The sequence below is a fragment of the Hypanus sabinus genome, chromosome 1 (genome assembly GCF_030144855.1).
Source record: "Hypanus sabinus isolate sHypSab1 chromosome 1, sHypSab1.hap1, whole genome shotgun sequence".
In the NCBI taxonomy this organism is placed as follows: domain Eukaryota; kingdom Metazoa; phylum Chordata; class Chondrichthyes; order Myliobatiformes; family Dasyatidae; genus Hypanus; species Hypanus sabinus.
The window spans coordinates 95,354,786-95,374,972 of NC_082706.1; the positions used below are offsets into that span (position 1 = coordinate 95,354,786).

The 20,187-nt window shown below is 40.8% G+C and overlaps 1 protein-coding gene across 1 annotated transcript in view; it reads right to left on the bottom strand.

Annotated features, from left to right (window-relative positions):
* Positions 1-20,187, bottom strand: part of ofcc1 (orofacial cleft 1 candidate 1) — a 569,853-nt gene that overhangs the window by 250,310 nt on the left and 299,356 nt on the right. Inside the window, exon 18 of the mRNA XM_059985698.1 lies at positions 18,258-18,417. Coding sequence (XP_059841681.1) covers positions 18,258-18,417 — 160 coding nt within the window. The remainder of the gene's footprint in view (positions 1-18,257; positions 18,418-20,187) is intronic.

The window sequence follows — 20,187 nt, forward strand, 5'->3', positions numbered from 1 at the left end:
AAGTGAACAGAATCAGTGCAGCTGCACATAATGGACTGCTTTCGTACAATGCTGTCAATGACTGCATCCTCCACATCTTCATTTTCATTATAACAGTCAATTTGATTGCTGATACTTTCAAATTCTTCATAGTTTCGGACTTGTTGAAGTCGCGAAATCATTTCATTTTCACGGATGGCCCAATTTACAGGAATTCACTGTGTATCCAGTGAATTGGATTCTACCACCATCCGGGGCAGACAATTCTATAGAGTTCCTACTCTCAAGGAAGTTTTGACACATCTCAGTTTTAAATGACTGGCCCCTTAATTTGCAGCTATGTCCCCTTACAACAATAAACTTGAAGGACCATAACTGTACTCCAGTTCAGTACTAAGGGAGTTGTGTACAGTCAGTGTAATCGACAAACACGTGACTGCAGATGCTGAAACCTGAAGCAACAAACAACCTGCTGGAGAAACACAGCAGTTCAAAGGGTATCTGAGGGAGGAATTTAATTGTTATCCTTTTGGGTGGCAACCAACTCAATGTTTTAACATGACACAACACGACATGAAAGGAATGGTGCACAAAGTACAGATGCTGCCTCATAGCTCTAGTAACCCTGGTTCAATACTGACCTTCCACCCTGCTGTTGTTAGTTTGCATGCTCTCCTTCAGAATGCATGAGTGTTCCAACCTTCCTCCACATCCCAAATACATGCTAACAGATGAGTTGATTAGTTATTGTAAGTGATCTCATTGTAAGGTTGGGGGAGATTGAGAAGCACGTGAAAGGGAGTAGGTTATAAAAAGATTAGGGAATGAGATTGATGGGAATGCTCTGAGAAACGTCATTGACTTATTGGGTCAAAAGACTACATTAATGACATACAGAAAGGTGAAATTGAAGCCACTGTATCCAAGCTCACTTTCACAATAAAATGCATCACAACTCCTAGCATTCACATTCTTGATTAAAATTTGTATGTTAAAAAAAAAGTTTATTTACATCAAGTAACATGTAGCCAATGTGAAAGAAAACAGGCTACTCTAAGTGAATGGTAAGCAAGAGAAAATCTGCAGATGCTGGAGATCCAAACAACACACACAAAATGCTGGAGGAACTCAGCAGGCCAGGCAGCTGCTATGGAAAAGAGTACAGCTGGTGTTTCTGGCTGAGATCCTTCATCAGGGCCCGTTGAAACATCAACTGAACTCTTTTCAATAGATGCTGCCTGGCAGGTGAGTTCCTCCAGCATTTTGTGTGTGTTGTTTAAATGAATGGTGTTGTCCCAAATCAAGAGGGGTGTTAGTTTGGCCATTTGCTCAAATGGATCACTCAGCTTAACCACTTTAGGTAACTAATACATCTACCATCAGAGAACTGGCTTCCACATTGAACAAACCTCTGCCTTCCTAATAGTCCATTGATTGAGTACCTCATAAATATATCATGAGTATAGTGTTGATGCAGTAGCTATACCACCAGTGTGGAAATTGGAGGGCCTCCACTTCCAACTCTGAGACCCGTGTTCAGATTCCTTCATGGAAACTTTGGAATTTGGAACCAAAAAGAAAACGCCAAGTAGAGTAAAAAATAGACCATGAAACTAGCATTTTGTCGTAAAATCCTTGTGACACCTTGTGGCAAAAGCAGAGGAAGAAATCTGCCCTTGCATGGTCAGGTCTCCACCCCAAGTGGATGGTCTTTTAATTTCTCAGTAAGCTGCTCAGTAGCAAATGAAGAGACATGCATGCAAATTTTGGACTTGACAAGGATGTCAAGATCCCAAAACAGAATTGAAAATGAATCAAGGTAATCCCTGATCTGGAGTAACATGGCAGGAGCATCCTCTTTACAGTTACACTGTCACTCAATAAGAATTAAGCTATAAAAAAGCAGCAAGATTTAGGTGCCCATTTATAAAAATTAATATGAGATGGTGGACACTGGGTAAACGTTGCTCAGCATATTGAATAGCATTTAACTTAGGGAAGCTTAAACACAGAAGGGAGGAAGTCACCGCTCTATTCTAGAGTAGCAGATCCCATGTGGGGTACTACATTCTGATGTAATAACCTTGGAAAGGGTTGAACAACATTTCATAAAGATGTCAGTGTACATAAGGGGTACAAGTAGCTTTCATTCCCTGGAGTTTTAAAACTGATCAAAATGTTTCTGGTTGACAGAGGCATATAAAATTATTAGAGACATAATGGGATAGATAGCCTTTTTTCCAGACCAGTAAGGTCAGATACTAGAGGGAACAGTGATAAGATTAGAGATGTTTTTGATTCAGAACAAGAAGGCAGTGGGAGAGCACATAAGGATTTCCAGCAGGAAGACATTTTGAGTTCTCGGGGGTAGAGAGAGGCCAGACTGCGCAGGCGCGTGACGTCAGCCAGTTGAGCGCGAACAGTTTAAAAAGGGCAAGGGATCTGCAGAAGTTTTTGATTTGGAACAAGAAGGCAGCGGGAGAGCACATAAGGATTTCCAGCAGGAAGACATTTTGAGTTCTCGGGGGAAGAGAGAGGCCAGACTGCACAGGCGTGTGACGTCAGCCAGTTGAGTGCGAACGGTTTAAAAAAAAGCCATATCCAGTGGGCAGCGTTGGGAACAGGCAGCAGAGTGAAAGGGCTTTGGCTCCACGGGCTTCAGTGGTAACAGGACAAGGTGAAGCAGTTGTCAATTGCAAAAGGAGGTATTATGTATGTGAGACCAGTTTTCTGTGGTCGGTCTCAGATGTGGGAGGTCCTGGAGTTTCCCGGCGTCCTGGACGGCCACATCTGCACCCAGTGCATTGAGATGCAACTCCTAAGGGACAGTGTTAGGGAACTGGAGCTGCAGCTCAATGACCTTCGTCTGGTCACGGAGAGAGAGAGGAGGCGGTAGAGAGGAGTTACAGATAGGTTGTCACTCCGGGACCACAGGGGACAGAGAAATGGGTCACAGTCAGGAGGGGGAAAGGGAAGAGTCAGGTATTAGAGTGTACCCCTGTGGCTGTACCCCTTGACAATAAGTACTCCTGTTTGAGTACTGTTGGGGGGGACAGCCTACCTGGGGGAAGCAACAGTGGCCATGCCTCTGGCACAGAGTCTGGCCCGGTGGCTCAGAAGGGTAGGGAAAGGAAGAGGAAGGCAGTAGTGATAGGGAACTCTATAGTCAGGGGGTCAGACAGGCGATTCTGTGGACGCAGGAAAGAAACTCGGATGGTAGTTTGCCTCCCAGGTGCCAGGGTCCGGGATGTTTCTGATCGCGTCCAATATATCCTGTGGTGGGAGGGAGAATAGCTAGAGGTCGTGGTACATATTGATACCAATGACATAGGTAGGAAAAGGGAAGAGGTCCTGAAAGAAGACTACAGGGAGTTAGGAAGGAAGTTGAAAAGCAGGACCTCAAAGGTAGTAATCTCGGGATTACTGCCTGTGCCACGCAACAATGAGAATAGGAATAGAATGGTGTGGAGGATAAATGCTGGCTGAGGGATTGGTGCAGGGGGCAGGGATTCAGATTTCTGGATCATTTGCGGCGGGTGTGACCTGTACAAAAAGGACGGGTTGCACGTGAATCCCAGGGGAACCAATATCCTGGCCGGCAGGTTTGATTGAGCTGTTGGGGAGGGTTTAAACTAGTTTGGCGGGGGGTGGGAATCAGAGTGTGAGTGCAGGGATTAAGGTAGAAGGACAAGGGCATGATGATAAGAGTTCTGAGTTGATGAGGAAGGACAGGCAGGGGACAGAACATAATTGTAGCCAGTTAAAGGGGTTAAAATGTGTCTATTTCAATGCTAGGAGTATTAGGAACAAGGAGGATGAATTAGAGCATGGATTAGTACGTGGAATTATGATGTTGTGGCCATTACTGAAACTTGGTTGGAGGAAGGGCAAGATTGGATGATGCAGGTCCTGGGGTTCAGGTGTTTTAAGAGGAATAGGATGTGGGGTAGAACAGGGGGTGGAGTGGCATTGCTGGTCAGGGACAGCTATAGAAAGGGAGGACGCTGCAGAAGGAGTGTCCTCGGAGTCAGTCTGGGTGGAAGTCAGAAATAGGAAGGGATCAATCACTGTGCTGGGAGTAGTCTATAGGCCCCGAATAGCCCTCAGGACACCGAGGAGCAGATAAGCAGGCAGATTTTAGAATGGTGCAGGAAATACAGGGTAATAGTTATGGGAGATTTCAACTTCCCTCATATTGACTGGCACCACCTGAGTGCAAGAGGGATAGATGGGGCTGAATTTGTCAGGTTTGTTCAAGAGGGATTCCTGACACAGTATGTGGACCGGCCGATGAGAGGAGAGGCCATACCGGATCTTGTTCTGGGTAATGAACCTGGTCAGGTGACAGACCTCTTGGTGGGGGAGCATTTTGGTGAGAGTGACCACAACTCCCTTAGCTTCAGCATAGCTATGGAAAGGGATAAAATCAGATGAAATGGTGAAGTGTTTAACTGGGGAAGGGCTAACTTTGAAGAGATGAGGCAGGAACTAGCGAGAGTAAATTGGAAACAGATCTTCAAAGGGGAAAGCACAGAAGTAATGTGGGAGAAGTTTAGGGACCATTTGAGCTGGGTTCAGGATAGATTTGTCCCACTGAAGCAAGGAAAAAATGGTAGGAAAAGGGAACCGTGGCTGACGAAACACGTGAGGCAGCTCGTCGAGGAAAAAGGAAGCATATGTTAGATATAAGAAGCAGGAAGTAGGAGGGGCTTATGGGAAATATACGGTGGCCAGGAAGGAGCTAAAGAAAAGACTTAGGAGAGCTCGAAGGGGGCATGAGAAGGCCTTGGCATGTAGGATTAAGGAGAACCCCAAGGCGTTCTATGCATATGTGAAGAATAGGAGGATGACGAGAATGAAGGTGGGACCGCTAATGGATAAAGAGGGCAACATGGGCCTGGAAGCAGAGGAGGTTGGGGTCCTAAATGAATACTTTGCTTCAGTATTCACAAGCGAAAAGGATCTTGATCAGGATGAGGTCGAAGTAGAGCGGGCCTGTGTACTGGACAATGTGGAGAATAAGGAAGAAGAAGTGCTAGATCTCCTTAAAAACATTAAGATTGATAAATCCCCAGGGCCGGATATGATACACCCCAAGTTGTTGTGGGAATTGAGAGAAGAGATTGCAGGAACATTAGCTATGATCTTTGAATCCTCTTTGGCTGCAGGGGAAGTGGCGGAGGACTGGAGAATAGCAAATGTAGTTCCCTTGTTTAAAAAAAAGGTAATGGGGGAAACCTGGGAACTATAGACTGTTGAGTCTTACGTCGGTGGTATGCAAACTACTGGAAAGGCTTCTTAAGGATAGGATCTACGAGCATTTGGAGAAGTACAGTCTACTCAGGGATAGTCAACATGGCTTTGTGAAGGGAAGATCGTGCCTCACGAGCCTGACTGAATTTTTTGAAGAGGTAACAAAAGAAATTGATTGGCGTAGGGCAGTGGATGTGGTCTACATGGACTTTAGCAAAGCATTTGACAAGGTCCCTCATGAGAGACTCATCCAGAAAGTCATGAGGCAAGGGATAAGTGGAACCTTGGCTGTTTGGATAAAAAATTGGCTTAAAGGAAGAAAGCAGAGGGTAGTTGTGGAAGGAAAGTATTCTGCCTGGAGGTCAGTGACTAGTGGAATGCCGCAGGGATCTGTCCTGGGACCCCTGCTATTTGTGATTTTTATACATGACCTGGATGTAGAGGATGGGTGAGTAAGTTTGCAGATGACACAAAGATTGGAGGAGTTGTGGATGGAGCTGTAGGTTGTCAAAGGTTACAAGAGGATATAGACAGAGTTGGGCAGAAAAATGGCAGATAGTGTTCAATCTGGACAAGTGTGTATTTTGGAAGTACAAACCAGAAGACTAAGTACAGGATTAATGGTCAGTTAGTTAAGAGTGTGGATGAACAAAGGGACCTTGGGGTTCAAATCCATACATCCCTCAGGGTCGCTGCGCAGGTTGATAGGGTAGTTAAGAAGGCCTATGGGATGCTAGGCTTCATAAACAGGGGGATTGAGTTCAAGCGTAGAGAGGTCATGTTGCAACTCTACAAGTCTGTGGTGAGACCGCACTTAGAATATTGTGTTCAATTCTGGTCACCTCATTACAGGAAGGATGTGGAAGCTATGGAGAGGGTGCAGAGGAGATTTACCAGGATGTTGCCTGGTTTGGAGAGCAAGTCATATGAAGTAAGGTTAGCTGAGCTGGGACTTTTCTCTTTGGAGCGTAGAAGAATGAGAGGGGACTTGATAGAGGTCTACAAGATTATGAGAGGCATAGATAGGGTGGATAGTCAGTACCTGTTTCCCAGGGCACCAATAGCAAACACCATAGGGCATATGTACAAAATTAAGGGAGGGAAGTTTAGGGGAGACATCAGGGGTAAGTTTTTTACACAGAGGGTTATGAGTGCCTGGAATGACTTGCCAGGGAGGCTAAAACATTAGAGGTATTTAAGAGCCTCTTGGACAGGCAAATGGATGAAAGAAAAATGGAGGGTTATGGGGTTGAGTGGATTTAGTACTTTTTTTTAAGGATTATATGGGTCGGCACAACATGGAGGGCTGAAGGGCCTGTACTGTGCTGTAATGTTCTATGTGCCAACAGGCTTTTGTTTCACACAAGAGTGGTAGTTACCTGTAACGTGCAGCCAGAAGCGGTGATGGAAGCACATACGATAGCAACGTTTAGGAGACATTTATACAGACATATGAACAGTCAAAGGATATAGGAATATAGACCACGTACATGTGGATGGGATTATTTAGATTCACATCATGTTTGGTGCAGACATGGAAGAGCCTAATCCTGTGTTTTCAGTTCTATGTTCTAATATTATAAAGTAATTAAGGAATTTGACAAATACAAACATACTACTGGCTCTAGCAGAAAATCAAACGCAAAGCAACGACAACGTGAACTTCTACAATCTCTTTGACAATGTTAGATAGTACAAGTGAAGAAAGATTTGTCCATATCATGTCACATGGTGGATTATGAGGTTAGAGACCTAAATCAATGCTTTTCACACAAAGTGTGATGGGAATCAAGAGGATGCAAAGGTAAGAGGCTCCAAGACTGAATCAGCCAGTTGGGCCAAAAGGGCAAGAACATTTTTACAAGAAGGTAGCTGAGTTTTACAGTCACTGTCTGAGAGGACAGTGGGAAGAGAATCAAAGAACAGCAGAGAAACAGGCCATTCAGCCCACAATGTTGTGTAAAAATAATTAAACAAATGACACCTAATTACACTAATCCCTTCTGCCTGCACATGTTCCATATCCCTCCAATCTCTGAATATTCATGCATCTATTAAACACTGTGCTTTCAAATAAGAAGATGATGTACACTTGAGAGGGAACCACAGACAAAGGGCAGGAGAAAGGGTCTGACAGGATTGAACTACTTGTAGCTAGCACTGACTCAACAGGTTAAAGGGCCTCTTGCGGTGAGTTTGATATACTTCTTCTAAGTAAAGATGAATTAGAGTGGAGTTAAGGCAGATACATTGAGTGAGATAAAGAACAGCCAATACGAATAGGAGAGGCTTCAGAAGAAGTAAAGATTTCTCCTGGTCCTACGCTCGAACTTTAGGAAGAAAAAGCACCTGGCCATTCATAGGCCCACTGTTTCCTGCTGCTTATTCTCTAGCCACATTTGCCCACACAGCTTAAGCCACTGCACTCAACCTTTCTTACCTTTCGGAGCTATTTGTAGCTTTCGGAATAGATTTGTGGAGCTTAGAAAAATAGAGGGCTATGGGTAGCCCTAGGTAACTTCGAAAATAGGTACATATTCGGCACAGTATCGTGGGCAGAAGAGCCAGTATTTACTCTAGGTTTTCTATGTTTTTTTTATCAGTCCCCTAAGCTTCCTCATCAAGCCGGAACTGAATTCTGCCATGCAGGAACTAGACCTCACTGTCTAAACTAACAGGCCTGCTTGGGCCCATCGGCACTTCAGCAGCAGAGTAACCCACAGTATCATTTTCCTGTCACCTGAGGTGAAAGTTTCATCCAATTTGCCATGAGCAGACCCGCGGGAGATCCACTTTTAGAAAACTGCAGTGGGAGTTACCCTGCTAACACTGCTGTTTACTGACTTTGCAAATCTCAATACTGACACCTCTTGCCCCTCCAGAGAGGAATCATGAAGAAGAAATATAGGAAGATAATGAACTCAGCCCGGTTTTGTTTCCCAAGCCTGAATGAGACATATAAATGTCTTTATGGATGAGGAGCAACACACAGACTGAGACCTAGATTGAGTGTGAATTCCCCTCACACTGCCCTTCCCTTTCCCTTCCCTTTTCAATCCTCCATGTAACAGGTGATGGATGAAGGCAGGAAGTTTCAAAAGACAACTAAATTTGACTGAAAGACACAGGGGGAGAAGAAATTAATAGATTCTGAAACTTCAGGAGAGAAATCCTCTTTTGTTGTTGAGGGTTAATCACCATTTGTAAGATGAGAGTAAAAATCAGGATGCAAACACACACATAATATATTATCATCCTTTCAATTGTTCCTCAGTCTATATCTTATGCATATATAAATACAGTTTATGACACATATGTAGATGTATTACTGTATGTAAGTGCGGGTAAGTTTTATGTAGATCTATTTCTGAATTCATCTATGACATATAAAGGCACAACACAATCTCTTTCCTTTAACCTTTCCTTTTGTAGTCAATGAACTGCATATTAAGAAAGTAATGAGTGTGCAGTGTAAACATAGGTTACAGGCTTTTTTTTTGCACTTCAGTCGCACCCGGCATTAATTTCTGAGGGAAGAAAAAATAATTAGGATCTCACTTTTCAGAAGACTAGAGTGAAAATGTAAACAATGCTTCCCTCTGGGCGAGTGCTTTATCAATTTGACAGGTGCATTTGAATTTCCATGGGTGGGGGACATAATAGGTTATTTATGTGTCATTCTTATAGAGTGGCCTGGCCTTCAAGATGGACAGCAGGCTTCACCCACATTAAATTCTGCAACTAATCCTCTGGTTTTGAGGCCCGTCAGCCTGCTCAAATGTACTTTACTGCAAAAAAAGAGAGAACAAGCTCACTACAAACAACACCAGGGCTCTCAGTATTCCCCCTGCCGGCTCCAGTCTTGACTTGGAGTAAGGAAAAGCATATCCCGAGCAGGAGCTGTTGCTGCAACAAAAAAAAAATAGCTTGAGAGTCGGCCACATTTGAGAAATATTTCCAGCTTGGATGCCCAGCGCATTTCAAATTAAACGTTGTCTCACATGTCTGTGACTGGAAAGGAAAATATTCTTTTTGAAGAGCGTTTAAAATAAAGCACAGTCAAACATACCTAATCATTCGAATGTTGAAAGGGAAACAGTGCAGCAACACTTAGGAGACTCTGCCTTGATTTTATATGAATGACAACACCGTTCCAAAGTAACCAGTAGATATTTAGACAGGCATCACTAGTCACCAATATTGTATATTTCAATTTAACACATTTGGACGCCTGTTCAGCTGCTGGTTCTCATGGTTCATTATTTTCTGCTAAAAAAAAATAAGCATTTGCTTGAAGCCTGTTGAACGAGAAACGAGTTTCAGGAAATGCGGAGAGGGAAGCATCATTTCAGTACACTGGGCTGGCTCTCGAGGTAATATGATGAGACAAAAATGCATTTGGACGGTGTTTTATAACATGCAATGGGGCTGCAGCACTGAAACAAAAACAGGAAAGTGAAAATTCAAGAGGAAAAACTGAAAAAAAAATTATAGATAAATATCAGATTTAGAAACACGTTGAAATATAGCATTTATTCTGCAACCAGAACAGTTTACAATGAAGATTAAACTTCATTGAATTGGGTGAAGAGACACATAATCAGTAACAATAGCTGAGAGTTGGTTGACCTGTTCCTCTGTTATTACTTCCCAATGATATGCTTCACTGCATTATGTTGTACTGGAAATAGTTTATATAGAAGGAAGTCAGTAATTCAGTGTACACTTTTTATCCTTTTTTTAAAATTTAGTTCGTTGTGCCACATTTCTAGAAGATAGCTTGCCCCCTCATTATTACACTGTTTGATAACCTTTACTCTCATCTCAATCAGTTTTCATTTAAAACTTCTGCAAAAGAAAGCTGAATTCATCTGTTTTGCTCCCCATTCCCCTGCAACACAGAGAAAATGAGGGATAAAAGACTACATCAATAAACAACGCAAGGCTACTCAAAAGTTCATCCTACTACAATACTGTTAAAGGCATCAGAAAATAGTGTCAGCACACTGTGCACTGCCTTCAAAATTCTGTTCCATGTAGGTCAACATGATGAATTTTAAAAGGACAGCACTAATGATAATGCTTTATTTCCAGAGATGTTCCTTCTATTTCTAGGATGGATTGTTTACTGAACAGTGAAGAATCACTTTCATACAAGACAGTGCCAATTCAAAATGAAACTCACCCAGAGAAAGGAAGCTTTAAACATTAGCTTTATTTGAAGTAAATTTACCTGACAAACTGGATTTACAGGATATACTAATTCATATTCCCAATCCATGGATCATTATTTCAATTAAGGCTAGTGTTCAATTAAATTGCTTTCTTAAAGTGCTAGCTGTTCATAGAATTTGTTGACCCTTCCAACATTGTGACAGGCATTTAAAGTCATTTCCAACAACGTGAATCATTGCATAATTCTGAACTAAAATTAGTTGTTATGCAAGAAATAACTTGGCAATCATTGTCTATTTTTTGGAAAACAGGCAACCCACCTGAAGCTGTTGCCTGTTGGGTGCAACACTGGAGAAAGCACAATGACTCAACAATCATGCTCTTGTTTCTTTCCAGAATCATCGCAACCTCAGTGGATGCAGGGGAGAGGCTCTGCTGGAAGACAGATTTCACGGGATGGAGTAGATCTGAATATAATAACTTCTTCATATCATGAAGAAAGAATTTCTTGCATATAAACTGCAAGAAGCTGGAGTGCTTACTCTTCATTAGGAAGCCAATCTATGACCATCTAACTGATGGTAGATTTGTCCAAAAAAATAACACAATCCACCTTATTTTCAAATATTTGCCTGTGGTCACAGATTATCTGGATGTGAGAAAAAAACTATTTGACTGAAGAAACTTTGATGTAGCACTTACAAATTTCTGTTGTGAAAACATCTTGAGGGCAATCAGCTACTATTAACACGTCAGCAAACTTTCATATAAATTGCAACAGAGATTACAGATAGCCTTTCCCTCGTTGTCCACAAAGTCTACAAAACAGTTTGTAAATCTACAGAAACATTATGGAAATTTGCTATTCTCTCCACCAACAATCTTATTCCTCTCCTCAATAAAGCCGAAACAATAATCACAAGGGTGACATGAGACAATTAATTAGATCCCTCAGCTTGGCTGCTTGTAAATAATTAATCTGTTCATTATGAACTTGAATTGATTGGAGTTCTTTACCTGAAACAAAATATTCACGACTACACCTGTATTGTGCAGAGGCTGGAAATGAAACAACACAGTTCTGGCATTAATCAAGGAGCAAAGAATGAATCACATTTGCTCCTTTATTTTAATTGCAAGGACATATTATGAATACAGAGCCTGAAATGTATTTTTAATGAAAAATACTACATCCTGACCTAATCATATCAACCTTATTCCACCTAATTAAGGATGCAAAAATCATTACAGTTGCAAAATATTAGTTCCCGCTCCATCAAGCTGCTGGCTTCTCCTTCATGAATATAAATTTTTTTATTCCATGATAAATAGTTAATGAGGTAAAAATGACAAAATTTGCATGTAGGCAAATTAGTTTAATAGGAGGATGACTTGTTTGACTGAAGAAAGTGACCTTATTCTGGGCAAAGGAATAAAAAAAACTATAAACAGAAGGCAGATGTCTTGAACAATACCACACCTCAACCTAGTGTAAGAGACTGAAGTGAAACAAATAAGCATTTTCATCATGATGCCAAAAGTACTTAAATTCTAATATGTTTTAGTAGGCTGCTGGCAGCAAACTTATGCTAAAATACAACATGTTATGACAATGCACCATTCACATCTCTGTAGATGGGTAAGCAGAGATTTTACAAGTGGCTATAGGAATTATTGCAATGGTGTTGAATGAATTGCCCAATCAGTATCCCTCTAATGCTAAAATTTAAATGGCTTTAAGAAATCTATTGCCAAAAATATTTGACTTCATAATTTATACTCTTCCAGCTGAATCAAACAGAAGAGAACATTTAAAAGTCCAAGCAAATTATATTTTGTTCTTTGTGCAATGCGCTGTCGGAAACCTGCATGCATTATAAGTAGAGTCGGATTCTGTTTTTGCTGAGGATATACCATCAGCCCCAGGGGGTCTTGCAAAGTAAAAGACCATGGTTTGGCTTTAATGCATTTCATTTTGTTTCCTAAAATAAACGCTGTGTGCTTTAAAGCCACGCCATCTCTAATGCAACTTTAATTTGAATGCTGGTTTGTGAATCTTTATAAAATTAAAATGGGGCCAAATCTTAAAAGGCACTGTGTAACTATAAATTCATTATTAAACATGCCAGCTGAACGAAGCACTCCCCTAATTGCTGGATGTCTTTCTTCTTTTTCTGACATAGGAGAAAGAGCAAACTACTTTACTATCTCCTTCATTTCTCCACGTTAAGACACACAAGAAAGCTCCTGTGGTTAAATTAACCCACTCATTCAGGAGCAAGGGTGACAATGCAGCCCATGACTCCTCTGAATTTGCATCTGAGGTTTTATTCCTCCACAATCAGCCCCTAAAAGGATGAATTCCCATACAACATTGAGGCATTCTAACGAACAATTCTGACGTGAATATGCTGCCAGACCCGATACCATTTGGACAAACTGAGAGTACCCCTCTCTTCCTTGATGCGCGGGCAAAATAGAACACAGAAAGTATCTTTAAAAAAGGTTGTATCTCCCTTGCTTCAAAGTGTATTTTGAAAGCGTCTCCATGCTCTGATATTTTCCACATGAACATCTGCAATTTATTAGCTGTTTTATTGTGGACTGACAGGAAATGTTAATATTCTAGAAGTTAAAAAACAGTGCAACTATAGAAATAATGTCACGAATTATCCAAATACCATCAAGCCACTTGAACCACATTTTGCTAAACTCATGTTAGCGTAAATGTAGCCATTAATAGCTTCCAAATAACATCAAATTCGCCCATCTCAAAATATGGATTTTGCTGTTTTTACTTTGAATTCCAATCTAGCCTTTTAAACATTTTCCAGTGCATTTCCTTCCACTTTTGATACTATCCACCTTCAAGGAGAGATATTTTCCCTGCTAAATCAGCACATGTCATATCAAATGATGAGATCAGATTTGCAAAAGCTCCCCCTTGAAATCTGCCAGTTACAGAGGCACCTTGTTGTATTCACAACTCAGTGTTACTGAAAGTAAAACACACAGAAGTCACTGGCAAATGGGAAGAATAGTGATATTGTGCAGCGAGGCAGCAGAAAGCAGTAACACACCGCCTTCAAGAAGATATCACATTACAGTTTGACAGGCCAGAGTGGTAATAGGGGAACACTTATTTGAGGAATGGCAGTGATGATTAAAAAAAAGCAAATCACTTCCACAACTAGGAAGAGTTATTTTTAATGCAGGTCCAAGATTATTGACAAGCTATCATAATTAAATCTCAAACACTGTATCATACTTTTTGAAACATAAGTTAACGTGGATTAGACGGAAAATTTTATTTGGTAGATATTATTAAACTGAGCAAATCCTGGGGGGTTTTCCCCCCCAATTTTGTTACTTTTTAAAATTAAAGCTAATGCTGTCAAAGCTCAACTGTTACACGCCTGTGTTTCACATTTCAAGTTATTTTTGCACAAGTCGTTAAATTCTACGATAAAATTTGCTCATCTCTGCTTAAGGAAATGTACTCAGAATACAGGTAGCAGTCTGGTAAACTAGTGGTAAAAGCCTACAGAGAGAAAACAAAAACAACCAGGTTTCCTGAACTCCCTGTGAAGTCTAAATTGTTACCAAAAATTAATTTGCTGCAATAATACAGAAAACTGGCTGTAAGTAAGTTGTTTTCTCTATGCCGAGCTGCTCTGGTTTGATCTGAAAGTTTAATTGGGTGCCATGTTTTATCTCGCCACATGAACACAACAATTTAAGCAATGCCACGCTGATCTTTGGAAAGGATATCCACAAATGCCTCAAAAAACAAAAATGAAAGACTATTACTACAGCACTGAACTCAAGTCTGTCTTTATTACATGGGTAAGTAGCAAAAGGACAGAAGTACTCAATTCCAGTACCGTGGACTGAATTTTCTCCTTTTTACTGAGTTCTAGACTGTGTCATCCTTGCAAGCAGATGATGCTCCGATTTTATTTTTAAACATGCTCAATATCACTAGAATCAAATGAGCAAGCTTCTTTCTAATTTTAAGTAAAATATACTGAGTTTTTTTTTCCAAAAAGACTTGCATTTCTCTTGGAACTTTTACTTCCCCTTTGAGGACATCCCAAAGCACTTTATAACCATTGAAATAGTGATGTTTCTGTAACCTGAGAAATATTAAATGGGTTTTAAACTGTGGTCAAAACAACAGCCAAATCATTGGAATTTTAAATGGATTTATATTTTACTTGCAGTCCTGCCACTGTCATCTACTGCTACCATGCATCTTCTTGACTAGCAGGGAAAATAGCTTCCCTCTATAATGGTAAATTTTTGTGAATCATGGGAGGCCAGTGAGTTCCAGCCCTGACATTAATTCTGTTCTACTCCCCACATCTCAAATAACTTCCCATCATGGCTTAACTCTACCTCTTAAATTATTAACTTATTTATAATTATCACATGGTGTATATTGAGGTACAGTGAAAAGCTGTTGAACCAGAAGGAATAACTTCAGTCAACTTCTCTCACCCCATCACTGTACTGTTCCCACAGTAAGGACTCACTTTCAGGGACTCATCAACTCATGTTCTCAATATTTATTGTTATTATTATTATTATTATTATTATTATTATTATTATTATTATTATTATTATTATTATTATTATTATTATTATTATTATTATTTATATTTTTGTATTTGCAGTTTGTTGTCTTTTGTACATTAGTTGTCTGTCTGTCCTGTTGGATGCATTGGCTCCATATTGTTTCTTGTACTTACTGTGAATGCCCACAAGAAAATGAATCTCAGGGTTGTATATGGTGACGTACATGTACTTTGATAATAAATTTACTCTGAACTTTGAACTTTTATTTGCATGCCCTCAATATAGATTATTCCATATACCATCATTCCCACAATCCTAATTGAGAATTTGCAGAACCTGGGCCTCTGTACTTCCCTCTGCAATTGGATCCTCGACTTCCTAACTGGAAGACCACAATCTGTGCGGATTGTGATAACATATCCTCTTTGCTGACGATCAACACTGGCACACCTCAGGGGTGTGTGCTTAGCCCACTGCTCTACTCTCTGTATACATATGACTGTGTGGCTAGGCATAGCTCAAATACCATCTATAAATTTGTTGACGATACAACCATTCTTGGTAGAATCTCAGGTGGTGATGACAGGGCATAAGTGAGTGAGATATGCCAACTAGTGGAATGGTGCTGCAGCAACAACCTGGCACTCAACGTCAGTAAGGATGGAAGAGCTGATTGTGGACTTCAGGAAAGGTAAGATGAAGGAACACACACCAATCCTCATAGAGGGATCAGAAGTGGAAAGGGTGATCAGCTTCAAGTTCCTGGGTGTCAAGATCTCTGAGGATCTAACCTGGTCCCAATGCATTGATGTAGTCATGAAAAAGGCAAGACAGCGGCTATACTTTATTAGGAGTTTGAAGTGATTTGGCATATCAACAAACACACTCAAAAACTTATATAGATGTACCGTGGAGAGCATTCTGACAGGCTGCATCACTGTGTGGTGTGGGGGGTGGGGGGTGGGCACTGCACAGGACAGAAAGAAGCTGCAGAGGGTTGTAAATTTAGTCGGCTCCATCTTGGGTACCAGCCAAGACATCATTAGCGAGTGGTGTCTCAGAAAGGCAGAGTCCATTATTAAAGACCTCAAGCACCCAGGGCATGCTCTTTTCTCACTGTTACCATCAGGTAGGAGATACAGAAGCCTGAAGGCACACATTCAGCGATTCAGGAACAACTTCTTCTCCTCTGCCATCTGATTCCTAAATGGACATTGAACCTTTGGACACTATCTTACTCTTTTTTTAAAAAATATACAGTATTTCTGTTTTTGCACATTTTCAAATAATCTATTCAATATATGTAACTGATTTACTTGTTTATTTATTATGTTTTATTTCATGTATTATTATTTCTCTCTCTCTCTCTCTCTCTCTCTCTCTCTCTGCTGGATTACGCATTGCATTGAACTGCTGCTAAGTTAACAAATTTCACATCACCGGCCAGTGATAATAAACCTGATTCTGATTCTGATATTCAAGTACACTGAGGTAGTGGAGAGGAAAACAGAATGCAGAATCGAGTGTACAGTTACAGAGAAAGTGCAGCACCTGTAGGCAAATGAAAGTGCAACTGGCTACGATACAGATAACTGTATCAAGAGATCAAGAGATTATTTTGATGACAAACAAGATCCATTTGAGAGTCTTATAACAGCAGGATAGAAGCTGTATGTTAACCTGACATTACTTCCTCTGAATTTTTGTGGAATTTGTCTGATTGGAGGAGTTTGGTGGGGGGGGGGGGGTGGGGGGAAGAGAAGGAATAACCAGAAATGAAAGGATCCTTGATGGTGTTAGCTGAAAGTGCACGCAGACTCAGTGGAGGGGTGGCTGGTTTGTGTGATGGACCAGGCAGCATTCACAACTTCTTGCAACTTGTTTCAATCTTGGAAAAGCCATTGCTACAGCAAGCAACGACATAGTCCCATCTACTATCTGGATACCCTTTTCTGCCTGAAGTTCCTACAACAAATGGACCTGAGAAAGATAGTCAGGAATTGGCCTTCACAGACTGTGGGAGGAAATAGTGAGAAGCCCATTCTGGGGCTCAGTAAAGATGTGACTCTGTTGATGTAATCCTGCACAGCAAGCTTGGCTCTCAGGGTCTGCTGCTGAACACGTGAGTGTAGCCTGCCTTGAATGTAACGTTGGCTCAAACAAAGCATCCTCTAAAACACAGGCCTTGCTTGGAAGCTGGCAGCACTGGACACTGTCAATGGAATTGGCAGGTGAGTGGTAGGATAAATGCAAAGTATCTCCAAAAATCACACTGTTGCTGGAGAAAACACATAGTTTCAATAGGCCTGCCTCTGCGTGGAGGTGAACCATAGATCACCGAGATGCTCTGAAGATGGTCTGAATAACCATTCATAAGATAATGGAAAATAAGGTCAAGTGTAGGTCTTACAGCCCAGCGAGAATGCTCAACCATTCAATATGATCATAGCCTCAACTCCCTCTTGCCTGTTTCCCGTTACCATTTCCCTATAGTCCAAAACTCTGCGTATCTCAGTTCCAATATATTTAATGACTCTATCTCCACAGCTGGGCTAGATTGAGAATTCCAAAGATTCATAACTTTCTACTCTCAATTCTAAATGGTCGACCGTTAGTTCATTATTATCTCCATGAGGGGAATTATTCTCTCATCTTATTGGGTGCCTCAGGATCTTTTAAGCTTCAATGAGGTTGCTCCTTATTCACCTATGTTCCAATCTAAACAGGCCCAACCTATTCTCGAGGCCCAACCTCAAGAACTTTTGCTGAATTGCTTTCAATGAAAAGACCCCAAACCCTTGAAAAAGTCCAAGTCTGCATGTATATCTCAACAACCTGCACAGCTACGGTAAGACTTTGTACTCTATAGCTATTAAAATAAAGGCCAACAATAAAGGCAACAATTATTTACACTAATGGTCTATTAATCCCATTTTTCATTCCAATGCGACAATAAACTCAACTTTGATTTTGATCCCACATTCTCATCAACTCCATCCAGATTCTTCTACTCTCCAGAATGATTTACAATAGCCATTTTTGGGATACAGAGGAAACCAGGGCTCCTTCAAAGCCCATGTGGTTGAATTAGGATTGATCCTCGGTCTCCAGTACTCTGATAGAGTGGCTCTTGAGCAGGAGATGGGCACATGTGTTGTTTCAACTGCCTGCTAAGCTTCAGCTGTTTGCAAATGGAATAAAGCTACAGTATGTTCTTCTCCATTGCCACCCACCCTAATGCGTTCAGCAGCTCTGTTTATGTGTATACTCACCTTCCTTCTCTCACCACCGATCCCCCTCCACTGCTCGGCTCTTTTCACTATGAGGCTCAGCTCCTGATTGGACAGCTCCAGGTCCAGAGGAACAAAGAATCTCTCTTCAGTGGAGTGCAGTCGATAGAAGGAATCTACCAGCTGCCCAGATGCCTGCAGGCTTGAAAAGGTAGGAATGTGTTAAAACTTATTGCAACTTATTTCATATTTCCAACATCTGCAGAACTTTGCTTTTTGGATTAAAATTGATTAAACTGATTTTGTGTTCACTACTGTAATATTAATGAACTGGGTGCATCTCCCCCCTCTGGTCTTTTAATCCACAGGACAACTACCTGTCAATGCAAACCAGCAGCTGGATATGAAACCACATTACTTTCTTAACTACAATGCTGGCCTTGCTATTGACATCAACATTTCCAAAGGAAGGAATAAAAACAGACTATATTCTAAATAGGGAGCAAATTCAGAAATCGGAAGTGTTAAGGGACATGGGAGCCCTAGTGCAGTTCGATTCAGTAATAAATACAACAAATGCAATGTTAGTGTTTAAACTGAGTGAACTAGAATATAAAAGTAAGGATGGAATGCTGAGACTTTATAAGGCATTGGTCAGACCACATAAGGACTATTGAATGCCAGAGCAGACTTGACGGGCCAAATGGCTTATATCTGATCCGATGTCTTATGGTTTAATAACAATTAAAAATTATAATTTAAAAAATCTGAATTACTAAAGTTGGGACTTTTCCTCAGATGTATGTGCCAGATGCACAGTGAGTGACCATTGAACCACAGTTGTGAAGTTTGTTTTCAATGACTCAATGGAGCTGATTTTCAGAGGAGGCTGGGGGTGGGGTGGGGGGATGTTGTCATTACATACCTTACTACAATGCATATTTGACATGTGTGAATGGACCACATTCCAGTCTACCATCTTTCACTATATTCTACCAACATCCAAATATAACTTCACTTTCTTCTAAAAATGTGATATGAAACCAGTGCAATGTTTCAGGTAAATAGTGTACCTCTTTAATATGTAATTAAAACCAGGATAACAGCACAGCCCATCTTGGTATGCTGCCTGAGGCCTTTCTCTTTTAGAAATAGGTCATACGCTATGTCACAAGCTCTGGTAGCAGCCAATAGGAAGCGGCAGCTTCTGAGTCAAGACACATCAGTGGCCTACATTTACAACAATTCACTGCACTGTGAGTGGCAAAAGCCATTATTTTTGTCTTGTGTTTTAACACTGGTCACTTAGATAAAACTGACATTAGGCAGTGAACATGTGCTTCTGATAGTAATCGGGAAATGACTCAGCTTTGATGCCCAAGACTGATATTGAAGAAATGAGAAAGAGTATATTCAAAGACAGAAACCCAGAGGTATGCTATAGCTATTCTGGATGCCTGAAAGCCATATATAAATATTTATATTGTGTGTGTGTGTGTGTGTGTGAGAGAGAGAGAGAGAGTGTGAGTGTGTGTGTGTGTGTGAGAGTGTGAGTTTAGTCTACATACTCTCTCTCTTTGACAGACCATCTCGCTTGCTTGCAAAGAACAAAAAGAGTTCAAGGACTTTTATTCTGCTTTTCAATGTTAGTTAAGGGTTATTAGTAAGTAAGGTCCCCTTTAGCTTTTCAGTGGCTTTTAAATTTTTGATCGTCATTAGTGGTCACACACCAGAGTCCAGAAATGCTAACTTAAATATCACACACTCCATTTGTGCTTCAGACATCACTCCTCACTATGTTCACTGCAAGGAGGCAGCCTGTAACCCATTAATTGCTTTATCTGATTGAATGGGATAACAAGATGGGTATCAAAACCTGAATTAAATAAGATTCCAAGCAAAATATTTAAATTGTAATAGATAAGTTGATAGCATATGACTATGATTGTAACAAGTATAATATATTTTAATT